The sequence below is a fragment of the Urocitellus parryii genome, chromosome 7 (genome assembly GCF_045843805.1).
Source record: "Urocitellus parryii isolate mUroPar1 chromosome 7, mUroPar1.hap1, whole genome shotgun sequence".
Classification (NCBI taxonomy): Eukaryota; Metazoa; Chordata; class Mammalia; order Rodentia; family Sciuridae; genus Urocitellus; species Urocitellus parryii.
Genome location: NC_135537.1, coordinates 141502322 through 141522716, shown reverse-complemented (window position 1 = coordinate 141522716; position 20395 = coordinate 141502322). Strand labels below are relative to the sequence as shown.

The window sequence follows — 20395 nt, the reverse complement described above, 5'->3', positions numbered from 1 at the left end:
TATCCCAGCACTAGCATAGTGCTCCTTGCACATTCTCTTTCTTTGACTTATTCATGAATGAATTAGTATCCCAGAGCTTTCACTGATACCAGAATTCTCTCCTAGAAACCCTACTATGTAGCAAAAGCAGATGCTAACAGCCTTAGGAACCCAGGACATGCAGAGGGACCACAGCCCAGGTGCCCAACTACACTAGAGTTCCTCAGGACAGAGGAACAAGATAGAACTGTAAACGCAGAAAAGTTATTTAAACATGAATGAAAATCATGCTCATACTCCATATAATTTCAGTTCATATTCAACCAATGTTTATTAAGAACCTGATATGCAGCCGGGTGTAGTGGCACACGCCTGTAATCCTAGCAGAGGCTGAGACAGGAGAATCACAAGTTCAAAGCCAGCCTCAGCAATGGTGAGGCACTAAGCAACTCAGTGAGGCCCTGTCTCTAAATAAAAGAGATGTGGGGATGTGACTCAGTGGTCAAGTGTCCCTGAGTTCAATCCCCGGTACCAAAAAGAAAAAAAAAAAAAAAAAAAGAACTTGATATTCCAGGTGCTGTGGTGCACTCCGTAATCCCAGTGACTCAGAAGGCTGAGACAGGATGATTGCAAGTTTGAGGCCAGCCTCAGAAACTTAATGATGCCCTAAGTAACTTAGCAAAACCCTGTCTCAAAATAAAAATTTAAAAGGATTAGGGATGTAGCTCAGTGGCAAAGTGCCCCTGGGTTAAATCCCATCATTTAAAAAAAACAAAAAACAACAACAACAACAACTGATAATTTTTTTTAAAAAGCCTAATATATGCCATACAGTTTTACATGTTTATAACATTTATCAATAGAACCACCTTTTGGGCTGGGGATGTGGCTCAAGTGGTAGCGCGCTCGCCTGGCATGCGTGCGGCCCGGGTTCGATCCTCAGCACCACATACCAACAAAGATGTTGTGTCCGCCGAGAACTAAAAAATAAATATTAAAAAAAAAAAAAAAAAAAGAACCACCTTTTGAGGGAGGTATCATCAATGCTATTGACAAATGAAAAAGTGAGGCTCAGAGAGACTGAGTAGCTTATCCAAAGCTCCCTAGCTAGTTTAGTGCAGAAGCAAGGATTTGAATCCAGGCATTTGGAATCCAAGCCTAGAACTTCTGCCACTATACCACAGTGCCTCTCTGAGAGGGTAAAGGGAACCTCTGCCATACCACCAGGTCCTGAGCTGCTGCCTCCTAGACTCAGGCTGCACCCAACAAGTGAAGCCAACCAGGAGGAAGGGGAGTAAGAGAAAAGGTCCTAGAAGTGATCTCCCCCCATGGGTTATGGAGAAATGTAGAGGGGAGGAGGCTACAATCCAACCTAGGAATTCCCCCTAGTGCTCCCTTTCAGTGCAAGGATGTGCCAGGTTAATAGGCCAGAAGGGCAAGGTATCCCTGCCCCAAAGGGAGACACTCAGGGGCTGTCAAGTTCAAGCCAGAAAAGAGGTACCTTTTGAGGTTCCTGGCGGTGACAATCTGAACCAGAGGAATGGGAAAGGAAGAAAAGATTAACACAATTTGGAGTGTTGTACTTCAGCAGCTGGAGAGCCAATGGAGGAGACTGGAGATATGTAAGTTGTCCCCAGTAGGCCCCAGTTATGTGCCTCTCAATCTAATACCTCTCACCTTGGCCATAAAAGCAGGCTTTCTACTGAGATATTGCCCCACTCAGTCTATCTTCTCAGGCTTTTTCCAGGATTTGTGGGCTTCCAGGAAAATCTTAACCAGTGACAGGAGGATGGGCACGGCCATAGGGAGGAAGAGTGGGATGTAGATGGCAAATTTCTGATCATCAGGGAAATAAAGGAGGTGGAGAAGTGAAGGATCAAAAAAGGCACGCTCAGAAGATGTCACAGCTTCTTGACTGGCAACGAAGGCAGATGACAGGTGCCCAGAGGCCAACTCCTCTGCTGCCTTCTGGACTGCAGCTACAGCTTTGTATACCTAGGAAGGGGAGAAGATGGGGGTTACCCATAAGTTCTGGCTTGGCGTACAGGGTGCTGGCTGGGCCTTGCTGTACCTTTCATCTACCAAGGAGGTTGCCTATAGCTCACCCAGGATACACGGAGGCCAGCCTAAAAAAGCTATGATTTATTTTCTGAGAATCAACTTGAAATCTTCCTTCATTCTTATCTAGACTCCTGGCATGTCCATCTAGAGGAAAACCTGGGGCATTTAAAGATGCATGACCCACACACCTTGCCCAACTCTAGGCCACAGAATCCATCCCTTCCCCACTTACCTCAGATGCCACATCATCCTTAATGACAATGTTGCCAATCTTGCCAAGAAGCTGGGCCAGAGAGGTGAGAGTGGTGGTGGCTGTGGCCAAATTCTCCACTGACCGAGCCCAAAGCAGCCGATCGAGTTCCCAGGTCATTAGTCCTTCACTCTTAGGTCCTGAAAGCAGGCATTTTGGAGGTAGCTGGGGCTGAGCAATCCCAAAAAGCAGACTGTAGGAACAACAAAGCAAGAGGTCAGAAGGTGGGAGACAATGACTAAAAAATCCTAGAAGATCTATCCTAGGCTAGTGATTTTCAATTATCCTAGGAAGTTTAAGGGATGTGGAGGGTGAGCAGCATAGGGGTGTTCTATGGTTCTTGGTAAGAATGAAGCAATCCAGAGCCCCAAACCTGGCTTCAACCAGAGTGTTTCCATATTTTACTGGTTTCTATAATGGACTTCCAAGATCTTGTTTGAAAAATATTCCACAGCTAAAATATTTCTGATAATATCAACTTGGTTTAATATTCCCTCTCTATTCTCTCTATGCACAAATGGGGACAGTGGGACTTAGTTAAGATATGATCCAGAATCACCTTTTCTTTTTTGGTACTAGGGATTGAACCCAGAGGTGCTTTACCCCTGAGCTATACTCCTAGTTCTTCTTATTTTATTTTTGAGACAGGGTCTTGATAAGTCTCTCAGATGCCTATAATCCCAGAGAGTTGGGAGGCTGAGACAGGAGGATCACAAGTTCAAAGCCAGCCTCAGAAACTTAGTAAGGGACTTAGCACCTCATTGAGACCCTGTCCCTAAATAAAGTTTTTTAAAAAGGGGGTGGGGTGGGGCTAGGGATGTGGCTCAATGGTTAAGCATCCCTGAGTTCAATCCCTAGTACCAAAAAAATAAATTAATTTAAAAAACTTCTGATCCTCCTGCCTCAGCCTCCCAAATAGCTTAGATTTCAAGCATCAACATTATGCCCAGTCACAGTTATTTTCTTAAACATTCCTAGTCACACCCCTAGTCACACATGACTTCCATGAGTCTGTTTTTCTGAAAACAGGTTTTATCAGCCACTAGTCCTCCTTAGAAGGATGACACAGTCCTTGGAAACCTTTCTTGGTTTCCCTGGAGCTGTAGGCACAGCCAAAGTATCCCCAGCAAGTGAGATTTCATTTTACTCTGCAACACCTTTCTACAGCCAAAAAAACTATGGCCCCTCTTGGTAGACAGACCCCGAAGTGGATCAACTGGGACCTCACCGCAACTGAGACAGGAACACCTCCATCACTCGTACCATGTCCACCTTAACTCTTACTGGCAGCTCCGAGGAATTATAGGCTTTGGGGTCAACATTATACACCTGAAAGAGGGAGAATAAGGTTGCCACGACACACCAAACTGTGTACGGCTCTGCCTTTGGCACACTGGAGGCTATAAGAGAAAAGGAAGGCATATGCTCTGCTCTATGAAAGCTACAAACCCAGGGGAAAGCTAATATTTGAGTACCTACTATAGGAATTTTAAGTAACTTACCTCAACTACCCTCCCAAAAGTCCCATAAGATAAAAAATTTTATACCAATTTACAGTTCCAATTCGTGAGAAGCTCCCAGTCTAACAGGGGAGACAAGATTCCTAACTTTGCAAGACTCCTCCAGAGAGAGCCAAGACCTAAGATGAGCCCAGAGTATAGTCCTAAGTGCAATCTGGTAAATACAAAAGGGTCACAGTACAGAAAATACCAACAGAAAAAAGAAACAGAAGGGCTGGCAGAGGAGGGGCATGAGCACACAGCACTCTCATGTCCTTGGTACCTGCCCCTTCCCAATAGGGTGGGCCATAAAGGACCACAGAAGAAAACCAAAGGAACAGTTTCAGGGAACATCTGTCCATTCCTGAAACTTGGGCTCTGGGGCCTGCATAGTGCAACTATTACCATAATGCCACCCCAGCGGGGACTATGGAAGGCGTTGGTGGCCACTGGAGCCCCATCCTTGTCCTGAATATATAGGGGGGAGTGAGCAAGCTCAGGCACATAGAGTAGAAAGTTGAGCACAGGGTACAGGGAGGTAGCACTCGATCCTGTGGAAAAAGAAAAGAAGAGTTAAGATACCAAAACACATTGAACCTAGAGCTTAGTTCTAGGTCAGCCTGTACCTTGATGGTCACTCACTATGGGACTCAGTTTCTCTGACTGGTAATCACTAAGACATTCTCCAGTCCTGGGTTTCTACGTAAAGGACCTCTGAACTCCTGAGACACAACACAATCCTTAGCCCCAAAATGCCCCTGGAATCTCCTCTCCTTGAGGAAGCCACCCTTGATTGTCTAGACAGCTTTCTTGGTCACTGTCACAATGCACTTTGTTACTATAGCTAGTTTTACTCACAGTTATAAATGTGACCTGTGTCAGCTCCCTAATATCCTTCATTCACTAGCTATCCATACCAGATTGAAGTTTAAATTCCTTAATATGGTCATTTACAATCTGACACCTGTCACCTTCATCTTTGGTCACTCATTCACATTCACCCACAATTAACTACTCCTTGAATATCTATCTATGCTCTCTTACTTTTCTATATCTAAGCTCAGAGTTCTCTTTTGCCTGAACTGCCCTTCCATTTCTGTACTCAGCAATATCACAAAGCAATCCCTCAGCCAGAGTTTGCTCAATGATAAAAGAACAAATGGACCACATGCCTGTAATCCCAGTGGCTTGGGAGGCTGAGGCAGAAGGATCACAAGTTCAAAGTCAGCCTTAGCAACAGCAAGGCGCTAAGCAACTCAGTGAGACCTTGCCTCTAAATAAAATACAAATTAGGGATGGGGATGTGACTCAGTGGTTGAGTACTCATGAGTTCAATCCCAGTATTCAAAAAAAAAAAAAAGAATGAATAGAAGAGCAATTTGCTCAGGTCTCACATGCCGTGATCTACGCATGCTGGCGTACCAATGGTGCTTGAACTTCATAATTAATGATATAATTACTTTGCTTGTATTACAGATCTTAGCCACACTTGCTCTTCCTAGGATCCACCCACAAAATGAAAAACCATAATGCTAACTTCAAGGATCTTCCACCTCAATCAGAACTGTCTATTCAAATTCTGCCTTCATGGACTTCTGCCTTTCCTAGATGTGTGACTATATCTTACTCTAGATAGCTTTAAGGAGGGAGATCCAACATATCCTTTTGTTAAAAGTGCTGGGAGTCATGATTAATAAGTGATTTTGGGTTAAAGAAAGAGATGTCAGCCAGGCACACTGGCACACACCTGAAATCCCAGCAGCTCAGGAAGATGAGGCAGGATAATCACAAGTTCAAAGACAGCCTCAGCAACTTAGCGAGGCCCTATGCAACTTAGTGAAACCCTGTCTCAAAATTTAAAAAAAATTAAAAGGGCTGGGGATGTGGCTCAACGGTTGAGAACTCCTGAGTTAAATCTCCAGTATTCAAAAAAAAAAAAAAAAAAATAGATGGAGATGTCAAAGAGCATCATGGAAAAAGGAGACTAAATCTCCCTAGTTCTCCTCAGACCAACCCAACCTGGCAACCATCACTATATACAACCTGCCTCCAACCACAGGCTATGCCTTCAGGGTCTCTCCCTGGCCTAGCAGAAAGACCCTTGTCCTCAGGAGCTCACCTAGACGGGACTCCACTGGGTTTATGACATGGGGGAGGCTATTCATAGCCAAGTAGTAGCTGGATGAGGCTGGGTCAAAACGGGGATTTACCCCCAACATCGCATAGTAAAGGATCTGTAGAACAAAGAAGGAAGAGATTATTTTTAAAAATTGATTTATGGGGCTGGGGATGTGGCTCAAGTGGTAGCGCGCTCGCCTGGCATGCGTGCGTCCCGGGTTCGATCCTTAGCACCACATACAAACAAAGATGTTGTGTCTGTCGAAAACTAAAAAAATAAAAAAATAAATTTAAAAAAAGTTCCTTCCTTCATAAAAACTGATTTATGGCCTGGATTGGGGATATAGCTGAGTTGGTAGAGTGCTTGCCTCATATGCACAAAGCCCTGGGTTCAATCCTTAGTACCAAAAAAAAAAAAAAAATTGATTTGTGACCTCCTTTGTCCCAAAAAAGATTTGCGGTGTTCTAAAGAGATACAGTTAGAACAAGGCAAAACCTAAGAGACAATCAGGCATGACTGTGCATGCCTGTAGTCCCAGAGACTTGGGAGTCTGCAGCAGGAAGATTGCCAAGTTCAAAGCCAGCCCCAGCAACTTAGCAGGGCCCTGTCTCAAAATAAAAAATAAAAAGGGATGGGGACATAGCTCAGTGGTAAAGTGCCCCTGGGTTCAATCTCCAGTACCAAAAAAAGAAAAACAAGAAAGAGAGAGAGAGAGAGAGAGAGAGAGAGAGAGAGAGAGAGAGAGAGAGAGAAATCAGGGTTTAGAGAAAATAAGGCACAGGAAACAAATAACAAAGCCAAGAATAAAGCGGGGGAGGGATTGAACTCAGGGGCACTCAACCACTGAGCCACATCCCCGGTCCTATTTTGCCTGGCCAAGATGGGAGAATTGTTTATCCAGTCTCGGTAGTAGGAATGATTGTTTCTGAATAACTGCTTGATTTGACCTTGTAGACACTGAATTATTATTGTTCTTTATTTATTTGTTCAGGCTGCTAGGAAATCTTATAAAATGTATGGTTTTCAAAGCCCATATTCAGTATATTAAATTTTATCTTAGGTGCTGGGCATAGTGGTGTACCCCTGTGATCTCAGTGACTTGGGAGGCTGAGGCAGAAGGATCAACAAGTTGAAGGCCAGAAAGCAAGGCCCAAAGCCACCTAGTGAGACCCTGTCTCAAAATAAAAGATAAAAAAGGGCTGGGAGGCCGGGCACAGTGGCACATGCCTGTAATCCAGTGGCTCAGGAGGCTGAGACAGGAGAATCACAAGTTCAAAGCCAGCCTCAGCAATGGCGAGGCGCTAAGCAACTCAGTGAGACCCTGTCTCTAAATAAAACACAAAATAGGGCTGGGGATGTGGCTCAGCAGTTGAGTGCCCCTGAGTTCAATCCCCAGTAGGAAAAAAAAAAAAATTCTCCCATCTTTTCCCAACAAGAACATAGTATGATATAGAAAGCTACATTTTTTCCATCTTTATTGTTACTAGGTTTCCATAGTTCAGGAAGCTTTTTATATTTTTAAATAAATTCCTTAAGAATGACTGACAGCATTAACATCTAGACACTCCCCTGAATAGAGTTCTAGAGGGAATCATAAAGAAATTGGTTGGTTAACATCAATGGAACCCTAAGCTGGACACCAAGGAGGCAAAATAAAGACACCAGAGGGGCTGGGGTTATAGCTCAGTGGTAGAGCATTTGTATAGCAAAGGTGAGGCACTGCGTTTGATTCTCAGCATCATTTATAAATAAATAAAATAAAGGTCCATCAACAATTAAAAATATTAAAAAAAAAAAAGACACAAGAACCTTCCTTAAAGGGACAGGCAGATACACACACACTAACGCCTCAGTTCCTGTCCTTAGGGCACTGGCATGCATACATATACATGGAAATTGCCAGAGAATCAGCAAGCTTGAAGAGATGAAAGTACAGATGTATTTTGTAAACACTAAATATGTATGGACTTCGAAAGAAACTCAATTCACTCCCAGTCTCACCTGAGAATCCACAGAGAAGTTGCCAACAGCACTAAGGACATTCAGGAAGGGCTGCACATAGCGTCGGACAGCCCCTTCAATGTCCCAGTAGACGTCATGGGACTTGGGGTCTGGATTGAGTAAACTGAAGGTGATCTCATAGCCTACAGAAACAGGAGTCAAAAAATCAGAATTTCCTGTGGATAAAGGAGAAGGGACAGCCTATACCCCCTGACTAAGCTGAACTTGTTTCTCCTTGAATGGGGCTAATTTCCATCATGGAACCAAAGGGAGAGTAAGACCAAATAAGGAACACTGAGTGCTCTAAGAACAAATTGAGACGAGAGAAAGAAAAGAATAATAAAAGAATAATGCAGATTTCCCTCCTCCACCACATAATTCATTTCCTCTCCCTTCCTATGGTAAAGCCTGGTGTCCTACCCAAACTGGACTTGAGAGGACGTCTCTTATCAGAGCTCCACTTGTCCTCCGGGAGGTGGTCAGCCAGAGCAGCAGCAAGCACATCCTCAGTCAAGGACATGGCCTGGGCTACCTGGATTATGCGGCGGCCAATGATGTTAAAGGCTTCCCGGTGCATTATCCCCCGCACAACTGCTGTCCTCTCAGGTCCGATGTAGCTCATCATGTCCTGTGAGGAGTAAGAAAGGGACAGAATGCTCACAGATCAGTGAAGAAAACAGAAAGGTAGTCTGGCTCCTGACTTAGAGAACCTGGCCTTTTGCTACTCCTCTCTCTGTAGTCATGGTGAGTTATCAACTAAGTTTTTCTGATCTGAGCCATATATATGTGTTCTCCTATATTTTTATTCCCTTGTCTTTCCCAATAGGCAGAAGTCCAGGCAGCATCCAAATCCTAAGTGGCAAAAAAAATAAAGAGAAAAAAAAATTTTTTTAAAATCTTTAGCAGCTGGGGCAGGGGTTGTGGCTCAGCAGTAGATGGCTTGCCTAGCATGTGCAAGGCACTGGGTTTGATCCTCAGCACCACATATAAATAAATAAATAAAATAAAGTTATAGATAAAATGGTGAACTGGAAACTAAGAGATGACATGCTGAACAGGAAAATAATAATTAAAAAACAACTGGAAAATGTAATTTATGCGAAGAGCACATGTCAAAGAAGCAAATGCAAGAATGTTCACGACAGCATTTTATCTATAGTGAAAAACTGGAAATAATGCAATAGTAGCAATAGAATAAATTATGTTTATGTTTATATAATGAAATACAGATACAAATGTATGAATTATCACAGATGAGTCTCCCAAACATCAATGTTGAACAAAATTAAAGTTGAAGCCAGGCATGGTGGCACACATCTATAATCCCAGTGGTTCAGGAGGCTGAGGCAGGAGGATCACAAGTTCAAGGCCAGCCTCAGCAATTTAGTGAAGCTCAAAGCAACTTGGTGAGACCCTGTCTCAAAAAATAAGGGGTTGGGGTTGTGTCTCAGAGGTACAGCCCTCACCTAGCATGCATGAGGTTCAATCCTCAGCACCACATAAAAATAAAATATTGGGTCTACCTATAACTAAAAAATAAGTTATTTTTAAAAAATAATAATAATAATAAATAGGGGCTGGGGTTGTGGCTCAGTGGTAGAGTGTGTACCTAGCACATGCAAGGCCTTGGGTTTGATCCTCAGCACCATATGATAATAAATAATAAATAAAATAAAGGTATTGTGTCCAACTACTATTAAAAATAATAAATAAGTAAATAAATAGGGCTAGGGATGTGGTTTAGCAGTTAAGTATCCCTGGGTTCAATCCCCAGTACCAAAAACAAAAAAATTAAAGTTGCAAAAGAATTGTATTATACCATTTATATAAATTCAAAAATAGGTAAAATTAAATATATTGTTTATAGACATGTGATTGAACTCTAAAGAAAAGGAATAAGAGATACATAAATATGAGCACCTGGGGCTGAAAGGAAACGGAGATCACAGGCTCCAACTATCCTGAAGTTCACAAACTTGGGAATGGGTTTATATAGTCTCATAAAAATTTTCTTTCATCTTTTTATAAGACTTAAATATTTCATTATAAATTCAAAAAGAAAATAGTTCCCTGCATTTTTCTGCTTCTAATGTGAAAAGGTCAATCAATCACTTATATTACCATCACAATCTATTCAAACCAGATAATTCTTTTTGGTTGGTTTTGGGGTTTTGTTGTTTTGTTAGGTGCTAGGGATGCAATCTAGGGGCTTGCACATGCTATGAAAACTCTACCATTAAGCTACACCATCAACTCTCCAGTAAATTTTTTTAAAAATTCTTCTTAGGCGCACACCTGTAATCCCAGTGATTCAGGAGGCTGAGACAGGAGGATCATGAATTCAAAGCCAGCCTCAACAAAAAGTGAGGCCCTAAGCAACCCAGTGAGACTCTGTCTCTAAATAAAATACAAAATAGGGCTGGGGATGTGGCTTAGTGGTTGAGTGCCCCTAAGTTCAATCCCCAGTACAACCCCCCACCCCCCGCCAAAAAAATTTCTTTCTTTTTTTTTTTTTTAGTTGTAGTTGGACACAATACCTTTACTTTATTTATTTTATTTTTATGTGATACTGAGGTTGAACCCAAGGCCTCGCATGTGCTAGGCACATGTACCCCTGAGCCACAACCCCAGCCCCCCTACAAAAAAAATTCATTTTAATCCCACTGATTTCTGTTCATTTTACGTTTTTATTTATTTTTTTTTTTATGTTTTTGGTACTGGGTATTGAACCCAGGGGCCCTTTACCACTGAACCACATCATCCCCATTCCTGTTTATTTTTTGACATAAGATCTTGATAGTTTGCTGAGAGTCTCCCTAAATTGCTGAAGACGGCCTTGCTCCTGACTTAGCCTCCCAAGCCCCTGGGACTACAGGTGCATGCCACCATACCAGCTCAATTTCTGTCCATTTTACATGGCCAATAGCACTTAAACCACATATAATTCTTGGATTTAGAAAGACCTAAAGTTAATGAATAAATATTCATTGATTTTTTTTTTTCTTTTTTCTTTTGGCAGTGCTAGGAATTAAGCCCAGGGCCTCATGCATGCTAGACAAGCACTCCACCACTAAGCTACATTTCCAGCACCCTTAGCCAAGCCATTTTCATTTTTTGAGACAAGGTCCCTAAATTGCCCAGGCTGACATTGAATTTGCAACCCTCCTGTCTCAGCCTCTAGAGTAGCCAGGATTATATGTAGGCATGAACCTCCACACCCAACTTTTTTTTTTTTTTTTTTTTTGGTATCAGGGATTGAACCCAGGATTGCTTAACCACTGACCCACATCCCCAACCAACTTTTAATTTTTGAGACAGGGCCTTGCTAAAGTTGCTGATACTGGCTTTCAATTTACGATCCTCCTGTCTCCCAAGCTGCTGGGATTACAAGCATGGATTACCAAATCTGGCTCTATTGGCATTCTTTTTTAAAAGATGAGGAAAGTTCTCTGTAGCAAACGGGAGATTAGACAACATTACTAGAAGAACATAACTAAGCTTGGCATAGTAGCACATGTCTGTAATCCTAGCAATTCAAGAAGCTGAGGCAGGGGCTGGGGATGTGGCTCAAGCGGTAGCACGCTCGCCTGGCATGTGTGCGACCCGGGTTCGATCCTCAGCACTACATACAAGCAAAGATGTTGTGTCCGCCGAAAACTAAAAAATAAATATTAAAAATGTCTCTCTCTCTCTCTCACTCTCTCTTTCTCTCTCTCACTCTTTCTTTAAAAAAAAAAAAAAAAAAAGAAGCTGAGGCAGGAGGATCCAAGTTTGGGCCAGCAACTTAGAGACCCTATCTCAATCAATCAATCAATTAATTGGTCTGGGAGTGTAGCTCAAATGATAAAGCCCCTAGATTCAATGACCACCTAGAGAAACAAACAAACAAACAGAAAGGGATGACCTAAGAGAATGAGCTAAAGGGAAAAGGCCAGGCCTCAGCTGCTCTGCTTACCTACCTGGGGAAGAAGTAAGGAGTGTTCAGAGATCACAAACACAGTCAGGGAACCTTCTGATTGCTCCTTCTGCTCAGCTAACATGGCTTCTGCCTCTGAGGATGGAAGCAAGTGTTACACAACAAGCAATGCCATTCCAGCTTCCCCCAGCCCCAACAGAGTGCCTAGGCCACCCTCTATTCTCAGTCAGCTGATACAGTACCAGGACACAATAGGTAAGCCAAGCCCAGGACTCTGGTCCTCATTAGGCCAGGATAAAACTCAAGGTACTTCATTCCCTGCTTTCCCAAAGTGGCTTTGAAGGTAAGACAAATCATAGAAATCATACACTTAAAAAGACCAGAAGGAAACAAGAGGGCTTTTTGTCAAAACACTGATTACCCCTTCCCCTACCTTTCACATTGTCCAATGACAGGGCCTCTTCCTCATGGTCCAAAGCCCTTCGATAGGCCTTCTGGAAACGACATTTGATTTTCATTTTGTCTAGAGGGAAAGGAAGTAGCATGATGAGGACAGGCCCACTTTCCCAGACCTAATACTATCCAGCATCTGAGGATAGCAAGATGATTGTTTGCAGAGAAACACCAAACACTAGGCAGCTATAGCCAACTCTAATTTTTTCTGCACGGGTGAAAGTGAACACATGACGTCCTGCTTCTCCCTTCTGCCCCAGCTCTTGCTGCTGCCTGTGCACACACTGCTCTCTCAGTCTGAAATATCTTCCCACTTGGGCTGGAGATGTGGCTCAAGCGGTAGCGCACTCGCCTGGCATGTGTGCGGCCCGGGTTCAATCCTCAGCACCACATACAAACAAAGCTGTTGTGTCCGCCGATAACTAAAAAAATAAATATTAAAATTCTCTCTATCTCCCTCTCTCACTCTCTCTTTAAAAAAAAAAATATCTTCCCACTGGGGTGCCATTTCGATATTCATTAACATCTATAGGTGAAAGAAGAAAACCCACATGGTCATTCCAACCCTGGTCCCCAAATAATTAAATTCAATAAATGGCCCTGATAAAAATCAAAATATGTGCTTAATGACAAAACACTAAATGCAATTCCATTAAAGTTAATAATAAAACAAGGATGCCTGCTATATTCATTATTCTTATTTTATACAGCACTGTTCTTTCAGAAGGTGCTGACCAATGTATTCAGTGAAAAAAGAGAAAAACTTCTAAATATTTAAAAGGAAGAGCCAGGCATGGTGGTGGCATGACTGTAATCTTAGCAACTAGGGAGGCTGAGGCAGGAAGACTTTAAGTTTGAAACCAGCCTGGGCAAACTTAGCTGCACCCTGTAGCAAAATTAAAAAAAAAAAAAAAGTTTTAAAGAATTGGGGATGTAGCTCAGTGGCAGAGCATGTGTCTGGTATGCATTAGGCCCTAGGTTCAGTCCCCAGTACAGGGGGAAAAATCTATTAGAATTAGTAACAGCAGGGCATGGTGGCACACACCTGTAATCCCAGCAATGAGGGAGGCTGAGGCAAGAGGATTGTAAAATTCAAGGCCAACTTAGTGAGAGCCTGTCTCAAAATAAAAAAATAAAAAGGACTGAGGATGTGGCTCAGTGGTTAAGTACCCCTAGATTCAATCCCCGGTAGCAAAACAAACAAAGAAAAAACAAAAACAAATAATAACAGTTCCATAAAATGACTAGACACAAGAATATATAAGAATCAATAGCTATATAAATACCAGCAAGATCCAATTAGAAAGTAAACCTTTTTTAAAAATAAAAATCCCAATTGTAATAACAATGAAAATTATTAATAATAACAATGAAAATACCCAGGAAAAAGATGGAAGGAGAACCTCATTGTTATACAGAATACATATATGATATTGTGATGAGAAAAAGAAAAAAAAAAGTGTGTCACATTAGATTGGATAGAGAGAAAGGATGGGAGAGGAGGGGAGGAGTAGGAGGGATAGGAAGGGCAGCAGAATAGAATAGACAATATGATTGATGTATGTACATTCCATGTATGTATTATATGTCAAAATACATTTTGCTGTCATGTATGACTAAAAAAAATAATAAAAATAAATCATATGGTTAAAAAAAAAGAAAATACCCAGGAAATACCTAGATGGAAAGATAAAATGTTGTAAGACTGTCAATTCTCCCCAAATTATTCTATACGTATAAAGTAATCCCAAAGAGATTTCGTTGCCACCTGAAACTTGACAAACTGAACCTAAAATTTACTGGGAAAATTCCTCTTTATACAAGAATTCTAGGCAACATGCAGAATAAATGCTAGAAATGGGGGGGGGGGAGAACACCATTTGGCACCTGGTAATGAAATCAATTTCAGCAACAAATAGATGCTAAAATCATCAAGTATATGGGGAAGTCTAAAATACAGAGATTAAACTCACAATACCTGAACTCACTTACGTACTTCTACATCACCCAAAATGGATAACCAGCTATGACATGTTTTATGACATAACACTACAGGAAGTATGTCACATCACCTATAAAGTATCCTTGCCTAAAAAACTGAATCTGGCTCTAATTAAATCTCTAGATCTAACCACTAGTTTACAAGAAATAAGGATACTAGGGGCTGGGGATGTGGCTCAAGCGGTATCGCACTCGCCTGGCATGTATGCGGCCCGGGTTTGATCCTCAGCACCACATACCAACAAAGATGTTGTGTCCGCCGAAAACTAAAAAAAAATAAATAAATATTAAAAATTCTCTCTCTCTCTCTCTCTCTTAAAAAAAATAAAATAAAATGGTTTTCTCCACCCTTTAAAAAAAAAAAAAAAGAAGAAAGAAGGATACTAGAAGAATAAATTACATAAAATTGTGGCAGTGATTTGCCAAATCCTAGATGAGATCTATTAAGCAAATACTTAATTTCGAATAAATCAATGGTATGAAAAGAAGTGTAAGGGGGGTGGGTTAGAGGGGAGCCAATACTAGTAAAGGGTACAAAAGAGACATAACCAAATGTAATGTATTGAGGCTGGGGATATGGCTCAGTGTTAGAGAGCTTGCCTAGTATGCATGAGGCCCTGGGTTGGATCCCCACAACTATGAAAAAAAAGAAAACGTAAAAACCAAATACAGTGTGTTGATCTTGGTTAGAATAAACCAGGTGTGAATGGATACCTTTGAGATAACTGGGGAAATCTGAATATAGACTTGAGAATTGCGTGATATTAAGGAATTATTGCTAAACTGGTTGGATAATGGTTTCTCTTTTCATCTGGAATGAAAGCCAACACACTCTAACCATGATCTACCAGGCCCTGCATGATTTGGCCCCCTCTACTGCCCTGTTTTGTTTTGTTTTTTTTTGGGGGGGGCAGGTACCAGGGATTAAACTCAGTGGCACTACACTGAACCACATCCCCAGTCCTTTTTTGAATTTTATTTAGAGAGAGGGCCTCACTGTTGCTGAGGCTGGCTTTGAACTTGCCATCCTCCTGCCTCAGCCTTCTGAGCCGCTGGGATTACAGGCATCCACTCGGCTTGTCCCGGTTTTATTTCATTTCCTTTTTCTCTCCCTTCTTCACATCAATCCAGTCACATTGAAATCTCAATGTTTCTGAAAGGTACCTCACCTGCTCGCACTTCAGGGACCTTAGACTTGCTTTTCCCCCTGTTAAGATGCTCTTTCCCCAGGTATGTGCATTGTTTATTCCCTCAACTCTTTACAATGAGGCCTTCCTTGGCCACTCCATCTAAAACTGTGATCACCTCCCAATCCCTAAGAACACCTCCATTTCATCTTGTTGTGTTTTTTTCTTTTCTTTTCTTCTTCTTCTTTTTTTTTTTTTGTTTTTTTTTGTTTTGTAGTTGTAGATGGACTGAATGCCTTTATTTTATTTGTTATGTGGTGCTAAGGACTGAATGACTTCTTTTATTTATTTATATGTGGTGCTGAGTGCCTCACATGTGCTAAGCAAGGGCTCTGCCACTGAGCCATAACCCCAACCCCTCTTCATTTTTCTCCTTCTTTAATAGGGATTGAACCCAGAGGTGCTCAATCATTGAACAGCTGTCAGCCCTTTTTATTTTTTTTATTTTGAGACAGGGTCTCACTAAGTCGTTGAGATTGGCCTCAAACTTGCAATTATTCTGCCTCAGCCTCCCTAGTCACTGCAATTAGAGGCATATGCCACCAGGCCCGGCTTCTGCTGTTTTTCTTCTAACAACATTTAACATATTTTATTTATTTTTTTTAAATTGATCTTTTCCTGTTTTGCTTTGGGCTCAGTCCCCAGTACCATACACACAAAAAATATGAGGGTTTTTTTTTTTTTTTTTTTTTTAGAGGCACCCCCTCCTCTACACAATCTTTTTTTTTTTTTTTTAAAGAGAGAGAGAATTTTAATATTTATTTTTTAGTTTTTCGGCAGACACAACATCTTTGTTTGTATGTGGTGCTGAGGATTGAACCCGGACCGCACGCATGCCAGGCGAGCGCGCTACCACTTGAGCCAAATCTCCAGCCCCTGTTTTTTTGTTTTTTTTTTTTAATGTCCAAACCAAAGTTGAAGAGCTAGAAAGTAAATGGCACACAGGCACATCACAGTCCAGACATAACCTATCTCTCTCTAGTCATTCCATGTTTCACTTCATATACCAGTAAGGAAAAACTGCTGATAGGGGGCTGGGGATGTGGCTCAGCAGTACAGCGCTCACCTAGCATGTGTGAGGCACTGGGTTCAATTTTCAGCACCACAAATAAATAAATAAAATCAAGGTCCACCAACAACTAAAAAAAAATTTTTAAATAAAAATTTTTTTAAAATCTGCTCATAGATCTCCAACACACTGATTTACCCTTCCATGGTTTTACACAGAAAAAAGTATAATTTGTTGGTTAAAAGCTTAAAGAATCAGGCCTGGATTCAACCCTAATTCCACCTCTTACTAGCTGTGTGATCTTGAACAAGTTAAACTCTCTGATTCTTCATTTATAAAATAGAGATTACAAATGTCAGAAAATGATTCAATGAAGCAACAAGTATAAAGTATTTCACCTAGTTTCTGGCACACAGTGAGAAATGAATAATATTACTTAACCCTATTACTGGCTCATGCTATTCATTTTCTGGAATTTTCTCTCCCTGTCTCATTTAACCTGTATTCCTACATATCCTTTCAAAACATAACTTAAAAAATTATAGGGGCTGGGGATGTGGCTCAAGCGGTAGTGCACTCGCCTGGCATGCGTGTGACCCGGGTTCGATCCTCAGCACCACAACAAACAAAGATGTTGTGTCCGCCAATAACTAAAAAATAAAGAAATATTTTAAAAAAAAATTATATCACTCAAGGGCTGAGGTTGTTGCTCGGCAGTAGAGCAATTGCCTAGCACGTGTGAGATCCTGGGTTGAGACCCTGGGTGTGAGGCCCTGGGTTCGATCCTCAGCACCCATAAAAAGAAATAAATAAGATAACGGTATTGTGTCCAACTACAACTAAAAAATAAATTTTAAAAAATTATATCACTCAAAACTTTCTCTTTCCTTCCAGTTAAATGCTTTTTCTAAAGGGCAATCCCTTTTCCTTGTATATTCTATAGTAATTTCTTTTACCTATGTATTATTTCTCCCCTACCTGAGTAGGAAATTTTTGAAGGCGTTATCAATTTCTTATTTATCTCCTAGTTCCTGGTAACTAAAAAGTTCATAATACTCAGTAAAGTGTTTAATGTGGCCAGGTGCATGGTGTACTCCTGTAATCCCAGTGGCTCAGGAGGCTGAGACAAGAGGATCACGAGTTCAAAGCCAGCCTCAGCAACTTAGTGAGGCCCTAAGCAATTCAGCAAGACTCTATCTCTAAATAAAATGTAAAGAAAGGGCTAGGGATGTGGCTCTGTGTTTGAGAGCCCTTCTGTTTAAAAAAAAAAAAAATGTTTAATGTAAAACTGAACAGGACTTGTATATATATGCAATTTAATTTCAAACACTGCACTCCTTTCCATTACATCCCACTTCCTACCCTCTACTCTGATGGGCAATGATTGCTTCTGATTAGATAGCATAACTTATGAATAAATTGCTGCCTTCAAGACAAACACTGAATTTGAGGTCAATTTTTTTTCAAACCAAACACACTTGTTCATTCAGCGATATCTTTTAATAGGTTATAGGACGCCCATACTGATCCCCCAGGAACTCACATTTCAGAGGGATCTCTCTCTCGTGCACAACAGTAAAGGGTAACTTCTCCTGGTCATCCAGGGGCACTGAATCACGGGTAAACACTACAGTGATGGGCACCATGAGCCGGAGCTGCAGGAAGAAGCATCAGGGACTTCGACTGAGTCTCCGCCTTGCCGGTGGGCTGTTCCCGGGTCTTCCCCCACCCAAGTCTCACCTGCAGGGCATTGAGCCCACTGATCTGGGAGTAAGGCAACGGAGCCCGGTACGTCTCCGTGGTCTTCCACCAGAGCGGTAGCCCCAACACGATGGCCACCGCGGCGAAGAAAAGGGCGGCGCGCTTGCCCCGGATCACCTCTGCAGGCACAGGAGGACAGACTGAGGGGCGCGAAACAGGCTCGGCTACTAGCTCCACCGCTGTCGCGGAGGAGCAGGGACAATCGGTCCTCAAGGGCCTCTCTCCGCCCGCGTTCGGAGATGCCAGTGCTAAGGGCCCTCGCAGGTCTGAAGGGACCCCGTCTGAAACCACTCCCAACCCACCCACTGCAGTACTCTTGCATACTTCAGGACCCACCCCTGCATCCCTCCCTCGCAATCCTGGAGCCGCAGCCCCGTCTGAAGCCCATCGCACCTAGATCGGTGGCCGCGGCCCCAGAGGCCGCCATGCTCGTTTCCGGCTGCTCGGGCCGCCGAGGGGCGGAGCATCGTAAGCCTCCCCCAATCGGAAATCTCGCAACAAGGGGCGGGACCACTACGACAGCAATCACCGCCAATCGTTAGCGGCAGTACGACGCTCGCTGGGGAAAGCCGGCTGGGAGTGGGCCGAATCCAAGTGGAGCGGCGCTGGGCGTTTGAAAGGTAATGCCCATACCGAAGGGGCGGTGTGGGAGCGGTACGCTGTTGAAGACAAATCTCCCTGCTGCCTAGTAGAACACACTCTTAAATCCCAAGGATTAATGGAGCCAACTCTATTCGTTAAATACCAGCTGGGCAGCAGGGCGCGGTGGTGCTCGCAGGTACTCCCAGCCTCTCAGGAGGCAGAGGCTAGGAGGATCACCAAATTGAGAACAGTCTGGGCAATTTGGGGAGAACTTGTCTTAAAAAAAAGGGGGGGGGGTTGTTTGTTTGTTTTTGTTTGTTTTAAAAGAGATGTAGCTCAATGAAAGCAGCCCTTGGTTCAATTCCCTGTTCGGGAATGGAGGAGGGGGAGAGGGGGTGCTGGGCATTCGTGGGAGTCCTGTCGCTTTTTCCAGATCTGAAAAAAGGAAGGTATTTTCTTCAGTGAGGTCATTCTTGTAAATAGCCTGGTGCAGGGAGAGCCCTCAAATGTCAGTTGTCACAATTATTGTAGAGTTCCTATTTCTGGCTCCTTCTCCTCAAGCCTCAAACACGGAGGTTACAGGCTAGCACTTTTTTTTTTTTTTTTAGCATAACTGGCTAAATTGTACTCTTTATTTATTTAAAAATAAAAATATTTTTTTGGGGGGGCTGGGGATGTGGCTCAAGCGGTAACGCACTCGCCTGGCATGCGCAGGTCGCTGGGTTCGATCCTCAGCACCACATAAAAATTAAAATGTTGTGTCCATCGAAAACTAAAAAAATAAAATTAAAAAAAAAATCTCTCTCTCTCTCTCTCTCTCTTTAAAAAAAAAAAAATTTTTTTGACACCGGTCTTGCTATGTTCCCCAGGCTGGTCTGGAACTACCAGGTCCTTCTGCCTCAGTCTCCCAAGTAGCTGGGACTACATGTGTGTCTCTGCATCTGACTTCCAGTATTTTAAAATTCATTTGAATTCATTTCCAACTTGGAAAAGTCAGGACATTTTACTTAAAAATAAATCTCTAGGGCTGGGATTGTGCCTCACACCACATAAAAATAAATAAAGATATTGTGTCCATCTACAACTAAAAAAAAAATTAAAGGAATAATAAATCTCTAAAATTCAAGAGCACAGACTCTGGATCCTAATCACTAGGGTTCAAATTCTGGCTTCACATCTTTTTACCTAAATGATGTCTCTGTGCCTGTTTCCTTATATTAAAATAGGAATAAGCCAAGTGTGATGTGTGGTGGTCCACACCTGTAATCCCAGTGACTTGGGAGGCTGAGGCAGGAAGGTTGCAAATTGGAGGCCAGCTTCCACAATTTAGTGAGACCCTCTGCAACTTAGCAAGATCCTAGCTCAAAATATAAGTAAAAAGGGCTGAAGATGTAGCTCAGTGGTAAAGTGACCCTGGGTTCAGTCCCTAGGACCAAAAATAATGACAAAAATAGGGGCTAATAATAGTATATACTTTATAGAGTTGTATTGAGTTAATATATATGGTAGTTAGCACATAAGAAATGCTTCATGTTAGCTATTTTTGTTATAAGGTCTGGCCCCACCAGGGGGAGTAA

The 20395-nt window shown here is 42.3% G+C and overlaps 1 protein-coding gene across 1 annotated transcript; it reads right to left on the bottom strand.

Annotated features, from left to right (window-relative positions):
• Positions 1-862: 862 nt before the first annotated feature.
• Positions 863-18685, bottom strand: Pigs (phosphatidylinositol glycan anchor biosynthesis class S). The gene is made up of 12 exons (XM_026388839.2): positions 18630-18685; positions 18216-18355; positions 18019-18130; positions 12259-12348; positions 11869-11960; positions 8330-8537; positions 7910-8052; positions 5909-6023; positions 4195-4340; positions 3519-3619; positions 2273-2483; positions 863-1974 (listed from the first exon to the last, which is right to left on the bottom strand). The coding sequence occupies exons 1-12, from the start codon at positions 18661-18663 to the stop codon at positions 1699-1701; spliced, it is 1668 nt and encodes a 555-aa protein (XP_026244624.2). The 5' UTR covers positions 18664-18685; the 3' UTR covers positions 863-1698.
• Positions 18686-20395: the final 1710 nt, after the last annotated feature.

Bases quoted from the DNA above. Each gene is read 5' to 3' on its own strand.
- Pigs (XM_026388839.2), bottom strand. From the start codon at position 18,663: ATGGCGGCCTCTGGGGCCGCGGCCACCGATCTAG. The intron at 11,961-12,258 runs GTAGGGGAAGGG...TTCCATCCTCAG, and splicing joins GTCATTGGACAATGTGAAAG to AGGCAGAAGCCATGTTAGCT. The intron at 8,053-8,329 runs GTAGGACACCAG...CTGTTTCTGTAG, and splicing joins TCCTCTCAAGTCCAGTTTGG to GCTATGAGATCACCTTCAGT.